This window comes from Erythrolamprus reginae, chromosome 1 (assembly GCF_031021105.1).
Source record: "Erythrolamprus reginae isolate rEryReg1 chromosome 1, rEryReg1.hap1, whole genome shotgun sequence".
In the NCBI taxonomy this organism is placed as follows: Eukaryota; Metazoa; Chordata; class Lepidosauria; order Squamata; family Dipsadidae; genus Erythrolamprus; species Erythrolamprus reginae.
The window spans coordinates 138548247-138565967 of NC_091950.1; the positions used below are offsets into that span (position 1 = coordinate 138548247).

Below are 17721 nucleotides of genomic sequence, written 5' to 3' on the forward strand. Positions count from 1 at the left end.
AGCTCAAACGCCGTCGACTTCAGCTTCCCATTCCTCTATGCACTTCGCCCTGAATGACTCCTGGTTCAAACGGGCAGCAGCAGACCATCTTTGGGTTTTAGGCTCGGGGGGGGGGGAAGGAGTTAGGAAGCCAAAAACACAAAGCCGATCTGCCACGGTCCGCTTGAGCCAGGAGGAAGAAGCGGCGTGGAGGAATGGGAAGCTCAAACCGCCACCGGCTTCAGCTTCCCATTGCTCCGTGGGCAGTGGCAGACCGCCTTTGTGTTCTTGGCTGGGGGGGAGCAGGAGGACCTTCCTGACTCCCTCCCCCAGTGCTTCACCCAGGATGATATGCATGGCAAAGGGGCGGGGAGGATCGGGAGGCTCAAGCCTCCTTCGGTGGTGGCAGCCGGCTTGCACGCATTAATCACTTTCCCATTGATTCCTATGGGAAACAATGTTTCGTCTTACGAACTTTTCACCTTACGAACCTCCTCCCGGCACCAATTAAGTTCGTAAGACGAGGTATTTCTGTATTTTGATAGAAGCCATCAAGAAAATGGTGTAAGCTCGACAGTTAAACAAGAATAACCTAGAAACAGGCAATGGCAAACTATTTCCATGTTGCCTGCATGGAAATTACACACCCAGGTGGTTTCCTAAAGATAGACAAACTCTGCCCTCTCCCTCACCATGACTATGACATTTGGGTGCTTGGATAAAGTGCTACTTTATGATAATGCTATAAGTCCTTATACTGCATCAATGTAAGCTAGAGAAAACAGTGAAGACATGTCAAATACCTAAAAGGAGAAAAAACAATCACTGAGAGATTTTTGTGCTACTCTCTCTGTCCTCAGTTTACTGCACTTGAATTCATTTCTCTGCTTGAATCTGAGTCATGCCTTTTCTAAGTAGGACTTAACTTTCATGGCAATATAGAGAATCTTACTTTCTTTTATTTTCAGTTCCTTGAAGGTTGCGGGTGAAATCTGGTTCAAAGCATATCACCTTGAACAGAAAACATAAAATCCTAAAATCTGCCTTCAACAAGGAAAGAAGAGTGAAGAGACAAGATCGATCTGAGATGGACTTGACAGGCTTCAGGCATCGAAAACTTCAACTAATTTATAAATGAAAAAAAAATTCTGGAGAGCCTCAGTTCAACTTTTGGCATCTTTCCTAATGAATATAAGCATTACAAGCAACATATTTTTTCCTTTTGTGGTTCCTGGTCTTTTGATGTATCATAAATAAATTTCTTACTATTTTTCATTGAATGAATTGCTTTGTTTCTGCTTTTCCCACTTGACCTCCGTTTTGCAATGATCATGAATATAAACTAATAGCTGTTGCAGTGGATTCTGGATTGCGACATGAGATTAAACTACATCAGGAGATACAAAATGCTGTAAGAAACCAATCCATATTTCTTCTCCTTTGTTTTCAACTTTTGGAGATTCTATATTATTTACCTGATGATTCTCTCATCGAGGGCTTCCAATACTAAAAGAATCTAGTAATTCTCCGAAATTGATTTATAATAAGATAAATGAAAAAGTATCTTGCACCACCAAACAAATAATATCACCAAGATGACCATGCACATCTTTATTTCAGTGATTTTCTTCATGCTAGGGGCTTCTTCTTGTACTTTCAGGATAACATAAATACAAGCTGAGAAATGAGGGCATGGCAAGCAGTTTTGCTGATGGAAACACAGGAGAAGTGTGTGTTCCAAGTTGGTGCTGAAAACAGAAAAAGAAGCTGATTTTATGAGAGTGCAGAGTAAATGTTTTTTGGGTTTTGCAACTTGCTGATATTCAAGTACGGAAATTAACCTATTCTGAAAAGTAATGATAGGGAGAATAATTCACCTTGGATTAAGAATAAATCTCTAAAGTAAGAGACTAAAAAGAGATAAAATTTCCATTTTGCATATCCATTGAGAACACAAAAATGAAATTAAAATAAAAAACTGAAATTAAATAAGAGTTATTAAAAAGGACAATCGGAAATATTTTTTTTGTTAAGAATAATTTGTATTTGAATACACATATACACACAACACACAAAACAAAACAAAAACATTTTAAAAGAAAATTGGACAAATGTGTAGCAAATCTATATAACGGTTCTAACTGTACTTACATTCTATTACATATAACTTGTGTATAAATAACTCTTTTTAATTGTTAATTGAATGTACATTAATCACTTTAACCTTTTTTCTAGCCAACAATAGAACATATCCCAGCTTTTAGAGAATTCAGACTATTCCTTGCTTTTTATTTCCAGAGTTAATTTATCTATTTCTGCACATGTTGTAATATTCTCTATTATCTCCTCCTCCTGTGGCACCATCGGAAATAGTTAAGTGCACATTCCTACATATTTATTCAAAACTAGCACAATTCAATAAAGCTAGGACAAACTTTCCCAGTTTCCCAAAGGTGCTTTTTCAAAAGGCAATTGGACTTTCTGTTTTTTCTTTGAAGAAGTTTTGCTTCTCATCCAAAAAACTTCACCTCTAATTGGATAGTGGGAAATGGAAGGATTTATACTCCTTGCAGACAGCTGGTCATTTACATTCTATTAGCAAGTCATTAAGGGCCACCTGGAAGTTTATCTGTGTCATCAGGGTCATCTGACTGATGCCAATGGCTGTGTAGCATTCTTGGAACTGTTGAAAGGACTGTGTTGTAGATTGGAGATAGATGATGTCTATCAGCTCTCAGCAAACGGGCTCTAAACAGTTTTCGTGTAAGATGAATGTGTGCACCCACACTATCACAAACATTAATCTTTTTCAAAATGTCCCAGCACCTAGCAGCAGATTCTTCACCATGGATATGAACCAGCTGTTGGTCATTTAGTGTTAATCCAATTATGCTAAGAACCTTTTCATTATCCTGTTTAAAGTCAGCTATTTTCCCTGCATCTTCATAATTTGAGGCATCCAAGGCAGTTATATCTGGTGGGTCAATTACCACAATCCATAGCCCTTCACAACATAACAGCAGGCTATATTTTGCAGAGCAGGAAACATAGTTTGTTCCATCCAGCTGTCTTATGTAGAATAATCTAGTTGACTGCAGTTGTGCCATTATTAATTCAACAAATACAACTTTAACAGTCTGATTATACAAACTGAATATTCTCACTACTCACTATCAATATCTCACTGGAAAGTTAAGGGAAGATATTTTGCCCAATCGTTCTGTCAGTCGTGGATGAAATAGCGCAGGTATTGCTCCAGAATGCCATCCTGGAACATTTGCATCAGTGCCCCCTTGTTCCAGTCCAAGGGGCACAACTAAGTTCTGAAATTCTGAGATATATTCAGAGATAGTCTTGGTGCCGAGTCGGAGCTGGCATAATTGTATAATGGTGTTCTGGACGTGCATGTGGTCAGCAAACTCATGTTCAAGCATCTGGCAAAATCCATCATAATCTCTTAGGATTGGGTCCTGATGTTCCAACAACAGAAACACCCAGTCGGATGCAGCACCTTTAAACAGACTTATAATGAAAGAGACCTTTACCTTGTCATGTGCGACGTACTTATCTAACATTTAATATGTACAAATGATCACCCTATAATTGTTTGACAAATAAATAAATAAAATAAAATAAATAAAAATACTTCCAGACTCTTTATATCTCCTATGGACAGACTTTTTTCATTGATTATAGCCCTTACATAATTACTAAACCATAGCTGTTTCTTATTCCTTTTACCTTTAGTTATTTTCCTTACATATAGTCCAGTGGCTTTTAAGATGGCCTTTTTAAATACAGTCCACTAGGTGCTTGTTCCTGCTGTTTTATCCCGGCCCTTTAATTCGTTATTTAAATATTCCCCCATTTTATTGAAATTTGTTTTTCTGAAATCCAATACTTTAGTTGTAGTATAGGATTGCTCAAAATCGGTTTTTACATCAAACCACAAACATAGGTGTTCACTGCAACCTAAGTTTTCTCCCATCTTAACCTCTGAAACCTGGTTCCTATTCGTAAAAATTAAATCTAGAATATTCTCCCCCTCTAGTTGGTGTCTTAATCAGCTGTGCCAGAGCTGCTCCTGTAAGGACCTCTACTATATTCTTACTTTTGTATGTAAGGGCACTAGGGATATTCCAGTTAACACCAGGCATGTTGAAATCACCCATAACCACAATATCTCCCTTTACTGACATTGGGTAATTTCATCCATCATCTTGTTGTCATAATCCTCAGATTGCCTGGAGACCTATAGATCACCCCAAATCTAATGACATGCATGTAAACCCAGAGAGTCTCCAGCTCTTTACATGTATTTTGAATTAGTGTTGCTTTTAGACTTTCCTTAACATAAATGGCTACTCCACCTTCCCTTCTCTCTACTCTATCCTTCCTATACAATGTATATCCTGGTATGGATATTTCCCATTCATTGAAGTTCTTAAACCATGTCTTAGTTATGGCAACCAGATCAAATTACCTCTAGATATTATGGCCATTAACTCACATGGCTTATTGCTCAAGCTTCGAGCATTTGTGCACATTACCTGAAGAACATTATTATCATTTTTTGTTTGTCCTTTATCCTCACCGACTACATCTATTTAATTTACAGCTCCCTTTTCATAAATTTCAACAAACTGATTTATCCTTGTTGTCCAGGGACAGAAATCATCCACATCGGTTACATTTCTATCCCCATTACCTAGTTTAAATGCCTGTCCAAAAAAGTTCTGAACTCCTCACCAAGCACCTGGGTACCTCTGTATGATGGATGCAAACCATCCCTCTTAAACAACTCCCTATTAGACCACCTACTAACATCATGACTAACATATCCCAAACCTTCAGCTTTACACCACTGCCTTAACCACTCATTAAATTCTGCAATACAAGTTGTTTTATCCTCCTGACCACAAACCAGTAACACCTCTGATAAAGTCACTGAATCAGTTATTCTGCCCAGCTCCACACTAAGACATTGGAAATCTCTTTTTACTCGATTAACATTTCTCTGGGACAAATCATTTCTGCCAAAATGTACCACCACATTAACATTATTATCTTTACTTACAGCCTTCACAATATTTGTAATCCGCCTCCTGTTCCTGCTGGCAGTGGCCCCTGGGAGACACTTCATCACCCTCACCACATCCTTAGGCTGTCCCAAATCAACACCTCTAACAATCGAGTCATCCACAAGAAAATGCATCCTCTTTTTATTTCCACTAACTGCACCTGATGATTTGATGATTTTAGCAAAATCTTAATATTCTATTCCTTGCTCTGCAAAGCAAATAAAAAGAGAATGCCAGATATAATCAAACTTAAATTGTATTTTAAGCTTCCATTGATTTCAGAAGAAAGATATAAGCATTTAATTTTTCCTTTTAGGAGTTCCAAATCTGAAAAGTCTTGCTTTTTCCTGAAAGTTTACAGTAATCCGAGAAGCGAGAAGTACAGTATTTTTCAGAGTATAAGATGCACCGGAATATAAGACACACCTAGATTTTAGAGGTGCAAAACAAGGAAAAAAGTATTCTGAACCAAGTGGTGCAGTAGTATATTATTTAATAAAATACCAGTGTAGCAGAATACTTTTTACAAACATGTGTACTTTTTACAACCATGGACAATTTTTACAAAGTTCAAACTGGACAGCTTTAAGACTTGTGGACCAACTTCCAGAATTCCTCCTCCAGTCATGCTAGCTCAGGAATGGGAGTTGAAGTCCACAAGTCTTAAAGTTGCCAGGTTTGGAGACCTTTGCACCCTTAATCCCTAACCCAGGGGGGTCTTCAAATCTGGCAACTTTAAGACTTGTGGACTTCAATTCCCAGAATCCTCCAGTCATGCTAGTTCAGGAATGGGAGTTGAAGTTCATTATTTTAAAGCTTTCAAGTTGAAGACCCCTGGGTTAGGAATTAGGGTGCACTTCAAGTTCAAACTTTCTGAGCTAGTCCTCCTCTAACCGTGGCTACTTTGCTCTTTAAAATTTTTAACTCTATTTACAAAGAACCATAATGATTATCAATGGAGATTCAAGTAAGGAAGTGAGAGGGACAAAGTTGCAGTCTTTTGAGAAGGAGGGAGGGAGGGAAAGAGGAGCTGCTTATTTCTCTCTCCTCCCCCTCCCCCACTTGCAGAAAAGATCGAAAATGATCTAACAGGAAGTGAAAAGTATCTCCTTCTGTAGTCGGGGCAAAGCTGGGGGTTGCTTTAGTCCAATCTCATCCTGGGAAAGAGAGACTGGAGTCCAGATTGCTTTAATTCCAGAATGATTGGTGAAAGAAACCATGTTGAATTCAGGTTTCTTTCAGTGTGATAACTGGAAAGGAAGGTGAAGTTTCTGCGCACATGCATTATGTCTCTCTTTTCATTCTGCTTTGGGCAGGCAGAGACGTGGGTAGGGCTAAGCAACAAGCTCTGTGAGTTAATGGCCATAATATCTAGAGATAATTTGGATCTGGTTGCCATAACTGAGACATGGTTTAAGGATTCTAATGAATGGGAAATATCCATACCAGGATATACATTGTATAGGAAGGATAGAATAGAGAGAAAGGGAGGTGGAGTAGCCATTTATGTTAAGGAAAGTCTAAAAACAACACTAATTCAAAATACATGTAAAGATCTTGGAAATTGGAAAAATCTTCACTATCACTGATGGGAAGAATATTATTAGTAAAGATGAACATATTATCATGATTCCTGTTTTTATTTGCAACAATACCAAATAAGATTAGAGAAAAACTTTTTAAAATAAGTAAATTAAATGATACTGAAGTTTGTATGGCAAGGGGAAAAAAAGTGAGGATTAATATAAAGTTACTATAAGATGCAAGTTTAAGAGATGGATTTGGACTTCCAAATTGGGAGCTTTATTATGAAGCTGCAGTATTGACATGGATGAGAAACAGAAGACTCTTCGTTTTGGAAGGATATGACCTACAGATAGGATGGCATGCATATTTTTTTTTAAAAAAATACTTTATTTATAAATATAAAGAAAGAGAAAAGGGGGAGTGGGGAAGGAGGGAGGGATGAACAGAAAAAAAGGGAAAATAAAAGGGAAGGTGGGGAAGGGAAATACACAGTCAAAAGGTTTGGATAAGTGGTAACATTATACATTGTAAGTTATGAATCATAGCACATACATTTCTTAATATCATTCTTGTATTTCTTAAACCAAGTAAATGTAGAATAAATAACGAGTATCTTAAGTATTATCAAGATTATCTTAAATTTTCGTATTGAATCTTACGTCTCGTTTCAATAATCTATCAATTTTTAGAGTTCATGTATATCTCTATATATTAGGTAATAGAAAGTAAATGTGGATATTTTATGAATGTAAAAAGTAAAGGCAAAAGGGTACCAGATTGGTAAAAAAAAGGGTTGGTAAGGGGAAAGAATGTGAAGGGGAAAAAAGAGAGTCTGCGTATAGTGCAGGCGCTTTTAGTTATTACGACATTATGCGAGAGTATTGTTGGAGGTGTATATGTATAGTATAATAAATATATATTTGTGTATGAGAAAGAAAGGTGTAGTAATTAAGATCGTTATTAGTAAGTATTAGTAATAGTAAAATGTATAGTATATATTCTATTAGTTTAAGAACAAATAAAAAGAGATATGATATGAGAGTTTTTTCCGGGTTTTATTACCAATTAAGTGGTTTTTGGAATTAACTTTTGAATTAGTTTAAATTTGATTTGAACGTTCAAAAGTAAGGTAAGATTAATGGTTTAAAAGTATAAGAGTTTGATATTTTTTTGCTGAAACCCATTTGTACCAATTTTCCCATATTTCGTAATATTCTGAGTCTTTTTTATTTTGTGATTCCATTGCTATTTTTGACATTTCCGCACATTCTATAATTTTCGTGATGACAACCAATGATGGGGATGTTTGATCCTGTTTCCAAAAATGGGCAAATGAAATCCTTGCCGCTGTCAGAATTTGCAAAATGAGGTATTTTTGTGCTTTCGTAAAGTTTTGCCTAAATATAGGATGGCATGCATTTTTATGGTATGGAAGAAGTAAAATACACAGGTATTCCAGTATAAGGAACTTGTTGTATAGAGTGTGGGGAAAGATAAAAGAGAAACACTATATGAAAATACCATGCTGGCTATCAATAATAGAAACACTAATGTTTCCAGGTAGATTTAATTGGGGGAATATTGCACAATATAAAGATATTTTAATAGATAAAGAGAAATTGAAATCTACTCAAGATTTGGAGAAACAGGGAATAAAGATGGATTGGTGTATGTGAATGCAATTGCAATCAATATATGATAAAGATCTGATAAAAGGGTGCCCCAAAGCAGATTAAAATGCAATTGAGTGATATTTGAAAATAATAATATAAAATATAGCAAAACATAGATAATGTTACATTTAGAAACTAAATAATACCAGTAGTTTTCAATTAGCAACTGCCTGTATTGCAAATATGATAGTCAAGAACACTCAGTCTGAAGACTTACTGGTAGTATTTCACTTGGACAGCTACAGATTTTCCAGTTTTGTGCTTTAGAATGTTTTCTAAGGCAGAAGAAACTTTTCTGGGAAAGGGGAAGTTCTTGAAACCAAATGTTTTGCTCCCCTGGATAGGGGGATATTCTCAGAAAGCTTCTTGAAGTAATCGAATGAGTCTCTGGCTGAGGGCTGGGTAACCAAGAAATAAGTTCACTGTGGAGGAAGCAGCCATTTGAAAAGTGTTGTATCCTGTAATGGCTACCTTGTACCTCTGTAAATAGTTTGTTCCTTGCTAAAGCGCTGTCTGAGCTGAAATCAGGAAGTCGCTCCTGATTGGCTCAGACGCGCCCTGCTCTTGCTTTGGCGGGAACCGCAAATGTATAAAAGAAGCGGTTTCTTCCAAGCAGCGCAGACGGTACTCGCTGAAAGTCACTTTCCTATGCTGAGCTGAATAAAAGTACCGTTCTAACAAACCCTGCCTTTGGGTTTACTTCACTGGCGACGAGGAACGAAAGAAACTACGCGTGCAACATGAACAATCTCCAAATCGGCCGGGCTCCTGAGTTCTTCGACCCAGAAAAGACTTCCTGGACGACTACCTAGCCAGCTTCGAGATCTTCCTCGAGGCAGCAGGAATACGGGACGCCGACGCCGATCGAAGACGGGCCATTTTCCTAAATTACTGCGGTCCAGAAATCCGCGCCCTCGCCCAGACTCTCACCGACCCGCTGCCGGCAAGATCCGTCGCTTGGGACGTCCTACAAGACAAGCTCGCGAGCCATTTCAGGCCAACAAAACCAGCCATGGTTTTCTGGCACCAGTTCTCGAGAATGGCTCAGCGCGAAGCGGAATCAATCAACCAATTTGCAACGCGACTTCGAACGGTGCTTGCGAAATGCAAGTTTGACAACCCGGAAGCTCGCCTCACCGATGCCTTAGTCTTTGGCATGAGAAACGCCGCGGTCAGGAATAAACTCCTCACCGAAGACGAACCAACCCTACAAACAGTGATTAAGCTAGCGCAAACCGCAGAGGTCGCCGCCGCCGCCGCTAAAGAGCTGATAGATCACGAAAAGAAAGAAGTCATCGCCAAGATAGACTCCACGTTCTCCCGCGCCGAGGACCCAGATGACCTCAGCCCACCAGCTCGCAACAAGGACAGCTGTTTCCTGCTGCAAGACCAGCCGAGACAACACAGACTTCCTCACCCTGCCACCCCCTGCGCTGGCTGCCGAGGAAACCATTAACGCCAACGTTGCCCCTTCCGGGACACCATATGCCGCCGCTGCAACCGACGGGGCCACATCGCCGAAGCCTGCAGAGCATCAGCACCGGAGGAAACCTTCTCCACACCGCACCACCAACGACCCCAGAATCAAACACCGCAACCGCGAGAAAACCGACCTTTTCGTTTTTCGAGCCGTAAGAACTATTCAGCCGCTAACCGCGACTACTCAAGAGGTAACACTCAATTTTCCGTGAATACCACGGCAACAGAAAATGGGGGCAAGATTATTATTTCTTTACTTTTAAATAACAAGCCATGTTCTATGGAACTTGACACGGGGTCTAAATACACCATTATGCTGTGGGAAAAGCTTAAATTGTACATGCCTAGCCTGTCTAAATCTGAGCTATTGCAAACCTCGTTGGTGATTAGAGATTTTCAAGGGGGGATAATCTCTGTTCTGGGCAAAGTGAATGTACCTATCGTATTTAAGAATGTTAAATGTACCCTACCCATGATTGTTGTTACAGGGGCTAAACACTCTCCTGGGGTTGGCTTGGATGGAACCTTTGGGAATTGAAATTTCTGGTATTTGCAATGTTAACTGTGATAGCATGCCTAACTTTTTACAAGAGTTCCCCGAAGTGTTTAGCCCCACCTTGGGGTCGTATAAAGGGCCCCCTATCTCATTCTCCATCGATCCCAAGGTCCCACCTGTCCGGCTCAAACCTCGCAGGGTACCCCTTCCGCTACTCCCCAAACTTGACCTGCAGCTGGATAAGCTCATAAGCCAGGGCATTCTAGTTCCTGTGGAGCAGGGACCATGGGAAACACCCATAGTCACCCCTCTAAAGCCGGATGGCTCCTTAAGAGTTTGCGCTGACTATAAATCTACGCTAAATAAGGCCCTCCAACACCACCCTTACCCCATTCCAGTGTTACAACAACTCCTGCACTCCCTGGGGGAAGGGAAAAGGTTTGCAAAGATCGACCTCGCCCAGGCTTATCAGCAACTGCCGGTCGATGAAGCAACAGCAAATGCGCAAACGATTGTGACCCACAGGGGTGCCTTTAAATGCACCAGATTACAGTTTGGAGTAAGCATAGCCCCAGGAATATTCCAAAGCATAATGGAAAGATTGTTATCAGGGATTAAAGGGGCCATTCCCTATTTTGATGACATCTTAATTGCAGGGGAAAACCAAGAACAGCTCAACAAAAGGATTAGGGAAGTACTCCAGAGACTTCAAGACAAAGGGTTGAGAATTAAGCCTGATAAATGCGTTTGGGGAACCAACAGTGTAGAATTCCTAGGGTACAAAATCGACAAGGAAGGTATCCACCCCACCACTGAGAAACTGAGAGCTATTAGAGAAGCCCCAGAGCCACAAAATAAGACTGAATTGCAAGCCTTTTTAGGCCTTCTTAACTTTTACTCCGTTTTTTTAAAACAGAAGGCAACAGCAGCAGAGCCTCTACACCGTTTGCTACAGAAAGAAACCTCTTGGACATGGGGGAGAACTGAACACAAAGCCTTTGTACAAATAAAACAATTATTGACCTCTAAAAGTGTGGTAGTCCAGTATAGTACTTCGCTACCTATCAGGCTTACGTGCGACGCCTCCCCGTACGGCGTGGGAGGAGTCTTGGCTCACGTTTTGCCTAACAAAATAGGGGCCCCAATTGCTTTCTTCTCCAGAATGATGACCAATACTGAAAGGAACTATAGCCATCTAGATAAGGAGGCTCTAGCTCTAGTGGCAGGAGTAAAAAAGTTTCACAATTACCTTTTTGGGAGGAGTTTCGAATTGGTTACCGACCACAAGCCCTTGTTAGGCCTTCTAGCCCCCAACAAGCCTACTCCTCCATTTATGTCCCCAAGACTAATCAGACGGGCCCTTTTCCTCTCAGGATACCAGTACGAGCTCATCCATAAAGGGGGTAAAACCATCAACCACGCAGATGGCCTCGGTAGGTGCCCCATGGCAGAGTTAGTGGAGGACCCTGCCCCTTCTGCAGATGTCTTAATGATAGAGCTCGAAGACAACCCACTAACTACTGCAAGGGAGGTGGCTGCACATACGCAGCAAGATCCAATCCTAAAACAGGTGGTTAACTGTGTACTAAAAGGATGGCAATATGACTCTGTGAAACCTGAATTGTGTGACTTCAAAACCAAAAGACTTGAATTGTCATATGTAAAAGGTTGTCTATTGTGGGGGGATAGAGTGATCGTTCCTAAAAGCCTAAGGAAAAAGGTACTTGAAATGTTACATGTGGGCCATCCTGGGATTGTCAGGATGAAAGGCCTAGCTAGAGGGCATTTATGGTGGCCAGGTTTGGATGCTGATATTGAAAATTGGGTAGCCAAATGTGACCCATGCCAAGAATCACGGCCTAACCCCCCCAAAACAACTCCAGCAGAGTGGGAGCAACCTGCAGGGCCTTGGTCACGGGTCCATATTGATTTTGCAGAGCCAGTGGGGTCACAATATTTCCTAATAGTGGTTGATGCATTTTCCAAATGGGTGGAAATCATAGCAATGAACAACATAACCACAAGTGCCACCATCAAGGTTTTGCGCAGACTGTTCGCTACCCATGGTTGCCCCGATATCCTAGTGTCTGACAATGGGCCTCAATTAACGGCCAGGCAATTTGAATTATTTTTAGATAACCTAGGGGTCAGACATGCACTCATCTCACCTTACTCGCCCTGGGCTAATGGGTTGGCGGAACGTTATGTTTGCGTAGCTAAGGAAGCATTACGCAGGTCAGGCCCAGGAGATGTACAACAGAATTTGGACCAGTTTTTGTTAACCCAGCACATTACCCCAAACTCTCACACACACGTGAGTCCTGCTGAGGTACTAATGGGAAGGAAATTAAGGTCCCCACTGGATAGGTTACACCCAAGGTTTTGTACTAATGATCCAATATATGTAAACCCGGAAAGACAAATGTATTTGGGACAAAATGTATTTGTAAAAAATTTTGATGGAGGTGTAAACTGGATGAAAGGAATTGTGGTTAAACAGACTGCTCCAAAAACATATTTGGTGAAACTGGAGGATGGTCGAATGTGGAAACGGCACATTGATCACATTCGGAAACGCATGGGAAACCCCCTAGAGCAAACCGCTGACAAAAACTCTCCCATTCCAGCAGACTGTAACTCGCAACCCGATTTACTAGACATTCAAATGGACTTATCGGGTCAGGGGGAATCCTCCAGCGACGCCGAACCATCGTCCTCCTCCGAAGCCATCGCCGTGCCGGCCAGGCCGAATCAACAGGCCGGAGCCCCAACTAGGCCCCAGCCGCGCCGGGGGAGCAACAGCGAGCCAACCTCCACCGCCGATAGCGAGGACGCAACTGAACTGCGCAGGTCGGAGCGAGCCTCGCGGCGACCCAACAGATTGGACGACTTCGTCACATGGCTTTCGTGATGGTTGCATCCATCTAAGGAGGGAGGGGTGTTGTATCCTGTAATGGCTACCTTGTATCTCTGTAAATAGTTTGTTCCTTGCTAAAGCACTGTCTGAGCTGAAATCAGGAAGTCGCTCCTGGTTGGCTCAGACGCGCCCTGCTCTTGCTTTGGCGGGAACCGCAAATGTATAAAAGAAGCGTTTTCTCCCAAGCAGCGCAGACGGTACTTGCTGAAAGTCACTTTCCTATGCTGAGCTGAATAAAAGTACCGTTCTAACAAACCCTGCCTCTGGGTTTACTTCAAAAAGAATAATAAACTTTGCTACTGCTTCTTAGACACTAGCGTTTGCATATTTAATATTTATTCTAAATCAGGCTTCCTTTGACTGCAGTTTGCCTTTTACTTTTTGTGGAAACATCACCATTTCTGAGACTCCGGGACTTTTAAGATGGTGAGGAGGGGAGGAGTTGGTGTATCCAAACCAAAATAAACAAAGTGGAAATCACTGTGTATTTATGAAACTTTTGAATTTATACTTCATAGGGGGTTTTATATTTTCAATAGATTCTGCTGAACCTTTTCATTTATAAAACAAAGACTACCTAAATGGTGTTCTGCTCTTGCTGGCAGAAATGGCTCCGATTTCATTTGCCTCTGATTGGTCTCAGCATACTCTGTTATACAAAAAGGCATAGATCAGCTTTATTTCTCTCAGTAGCGTTGTTTGATCACAGGAGGGAGCCAAAGACTGTATGCCGTAATTGTGAATCATTTTCAACTCTTCAATAGCATTATCCAAACTATTAGATTTAATGTTATAAATTTACAAATTTAAATTTAAAAATTTTAAAATTTAAGTTTTAGTTATATTTTGAAGGGATGTCTACCTATAAGAAGACAGAGAAAATAAAGCAGATATCTGGAAAATATATTCAAATGCTATGATATTTCTGTGTCTATAAATAGCATAATTGTGCAAGCAAGCCATGGCATTCCAACTTTCATATGGAAATGAAAGTTGAACAAGCAGGATAAGAAGGGTATTAATGTTTTTGGTGTTTCTCTAACATGTTGGTGTCGGAGAAGACTCCTGAGAATACATTGGGCAGCTAAGAAAACAAACAGATGGATCATTGGACAACCAAACCCAGAGCTCTACTCCAAGACAAATAACCAGGCTAAAGCGTACTTTGAACACATTGTGGAGGCTCTGCTCTCTGGAGAAAGTTCTAATGCTGGGAAAGGTGGAAGGAACAAGAACATTGGAAGATCTGAAGCATCAGGTTAGGGACAGAATGTAATAAAAAAATATCTGGAGAAAATAATAAAATAACTTTGCCACTACCTAGAAACCAACAAGATAATATCTAACAGCCAACATGGGTTTGTCAGAAACAAATCATGCCAAACCAATTTTTCAACACCATAACCAAATCAGTAGATCAACGCAATGTCGTAGACCTCATATACTTGGACTTCAGCAAAGCCTTTGATAAAGTTGACCACAATCTCCTAATCCGCAAACTAGAAAAAGTGGGGTAGATTTCAGCACATGCAGATGGATAAACAGTTGGCTGACCAACCACACCCAACGAGTTGTCCTCAATGGCTCCAAATCCACATGGAAGAAGGTAGGCAGTGGGGTACCAGAGGGTTCTGTCCTGGGCCCTGTGCTCTTCAACATTTTCATCAACGACCTAGATGAGGGAATAGAAGGCGAACTAATCAAATTTGCAGATGACACCAAGCTGGCAGGGATAGCCAACACCCTATAGGATAGGCTCAAAATTCAGAAAGACCTAGACAGATTAACACCGTGAGCCCATACTAACAAAATGATGTTTGACGTTGACAAAAGCAAAGTCCTTCATCTAGGTAAAAAAAAACCTAGACACACATCCAGCCTGGGAGAAACCCCTCTTTGCAGTAGTGACTGTGAAAGAGATCTCAGAGTCTTGATGGATAATCAACTAAATACGAGCCAGCAATGTGCAGCAGCGGCCAAAAAAGCCAACACAATCCTGAGCTGCATCAACAGGGGAATATACTCCAAGACCAGGGAGATATTAATACCACTCTATAACACCCTGGTCAGACCACACCTGGAGTACTGCATCCAGTTCTGGTCACTTCACCTCAAAAGAGACATTGAAACTCTGGAGAAGATGCAGAAAAGAGCAACCAAAATGATTAGGGGACTTGAAACCAAGACTTACGAAGAGAGATTGTGGGAACTGGGCATGGATAGCCTAGAGAAAAGGAGGGCCAGAGGGGACATGATAGCAGTATACAGGTATATGAGGGGTTGCCACAGTGACGAGGGGGTCACTCTATTCTCCAGGGCACCAGAGGGTTAGATGAAGTAAGGAAGAACTTCCTGACGGTTGGAGCGATCAACCAGTGGAACGGTCTGCCTGCGAAGGTTGTGAACTCCCCAACTCTGGACACTTTCAAGAGGAGATTGGACTGCCATTTGGCTGGGGTGCTATAGGATTTCCTGCTCAGGAAGGGGGTTGGGGCATGGTCCTTTTCAATTCTAACAATAAATAAATAAATAAATAAATAAGTAAGTAAGTAAGTAAACAAACAAACAAACAAACAAACAAACAAACAAACAAACAAACAAGTAAATAAACAAACAAACAAACAAATAAATAAATAAATAAATAATATCTGTGATTAGATTAGGTTAGATTAAATAGAATCGAAAAAAGTGTTTCTAAAAAGGAAGAGAGAAGTCCATGTCTGGCATCATATTTTACCCTTACACATATCTTAGTGCAATGTAAATGAAAAAGCTAGAAAAGGATAGCAACAGCAAGAAAAAGGAATCCAGGTTTGACATGATGAGTGAAAGATTTGCGGGAACTGTAAACGTCAGACCCTTTGTCTTGCCACCTGCAGCATGCTTTATGGTGGCATCCTGCCTCCGTAGCAGCAGATGGCCTGAGATAGCCCCAGGTGGCTCCTGTGGAATGGACTGATGTCATGCACTTTCCTGTCAATGACCAGCCAGCATTCTCATGGTGGGCTCCTTGTGCAGCCCAATCTCTTCCCAGGTGAACTGCTGCGAAGGGCCGTACTATGCAGTAATTAGCCAAAGTAAGTATAGATTTGTACTTACAAGTCTTGCCAGAATAACTTTATTTCATCATTCTGTGAGCAGGTTCATTTTTGAATGGCCTGCTCCTGGAGAAATGTGGAAAGCTACAACACCTCAAAATTCTCCTGAGCACTAATGAGTTTAGGAACCAATCCAAGCGTGAAATTCAAAAAAAAATCCTACTGCTTCTGTGGGTGTGGCTTGGTAGGCGTAACCAGTAATGGGCAGCAAATTTTTTTACTCCTACATTGTGGGTGTGGCTTATTCTATGGGTGTGGCTTGATGGTCATGTGACTGGGTAGGAGTGGCTTGCCGGTCATGTGATGAGATGGGAGTGGTTTGAACTATCAACATTGTTCAAGTAAACTGTTAAGTCCTCGACTTACAGCTTTACCAGTGTCGTTCTCTGGGGTGACAATTTGCTTGGCATTTCTCGCACTCTCCTTCCAGGGTCACCCCCTGCCTCAGTCTGGGTAGCTAGGCAAACGGGTGCCGATCAGCTGTTGAGAAAAAAGGGGGAAGAAAATGGGGCCCCCTGCAACACCTGTTGGTGCTGGTCTCCCTGCCATTTTCCGAGGAGGAGGATGGGAGGGTAGGATGGTCAGCTAAAGCTGGGCACATAGCTTCATTTCCAACTGGTGGAACTGCGTTCCACCCCGTCCTGCCTGCTGCCCACCCCTAGGTGTAACTATATGGTCATATGACTGGGTGGGCAGAGCTATGTGGCCATGTGACTGGGTGGGTGTGGCTAGGTGGTCATGTGATTGTATGGGCATAGCCAATTTAGCAGTCCATTAAACAATGCACATCATCCCCCTTTTCTTCTTTTTAATACTGCGTGAAGTTTTTGCCCTAGGGAAAATGTTGCTGGGAAATGTCGGACAGTTTGGCCTCTGTCTCTGCATCTTATGTAGGATATCCATCAGAGCCTTGTCAGGATCAGAGCCCTACCTGACGTAATATTCCAAATTGCAGAGAGAAGAATTGTAATCAGTGTAATGACTTAACAATGTAAAACTGCTTAGTCATGGTGAATCTATAGATTGTAATGTAATCTGATTGGTTGACAAATGTATATACCATGATGCACCTTTGCATGGGTGTGGCTTATGGTTTATGGCTTGTGAATTAGAGTGGTTTGTGGATTGTGGATTGTGGTGGCTGATTATTGTGGAAGAATATCATGGCTGAAGACTTGTAGCTGAGTATTGTAACTGAGAATAAGAGATTTGTGAGTACAGTAGAGTCTCAATTATCCAGCATAAATGGGTGGGCTGAGAGTCGGATAGCCGAAAATGTTAGATAATCCAGATCCTACTGTACGTGACCTTGACCTGATTCAAAATCAAGGCAGGAGAAAAATAAATAGGTCTCCAAAAGTCCTGGGATAAAGCCATTCAGGAGATACGAACTAAAGACAAATCCAACTCTCTGCATGCTTATGACATGTATTTTCAGAGACTGATTAGGCTTCCTTTTCCAAGTCAAGGT

The 17721-nt window shown here is 41.2% G+C and overlaps 2 protein-coding genes across 2 annotated transcripts in view; both read left to right on the plus strand.

Annotated features, from left to right (window-relative positions):
* The window catches only part of LOC139175524 (acyl-CoA (8-3)-desaturase-like), a 42992-nt gene extending 41785 nt beyond the window's left edge, over positions 1 to 1207 (plus strand). Inside the window, exon 14 of the mRNA XM_070766672.1 lies at positions 948 to 1207. Coding sequence (XP_070622773.1) covers positions 948 to 1008 — 61 coding nt within the window. The 3' untranslated portion in view covers positions 1009 to 1207. The remainder of the gene's footprint in view (positions 1 to 947) is intronic.
* LOC139175661 (veficolin-1-like) overlaps positions 1 to 17721 on the plus strand; it is a 940898-nt gene that overhangs the window by 581759 nt on the left and 341418 nt on the right. The window lies entirely within an intron of this gene.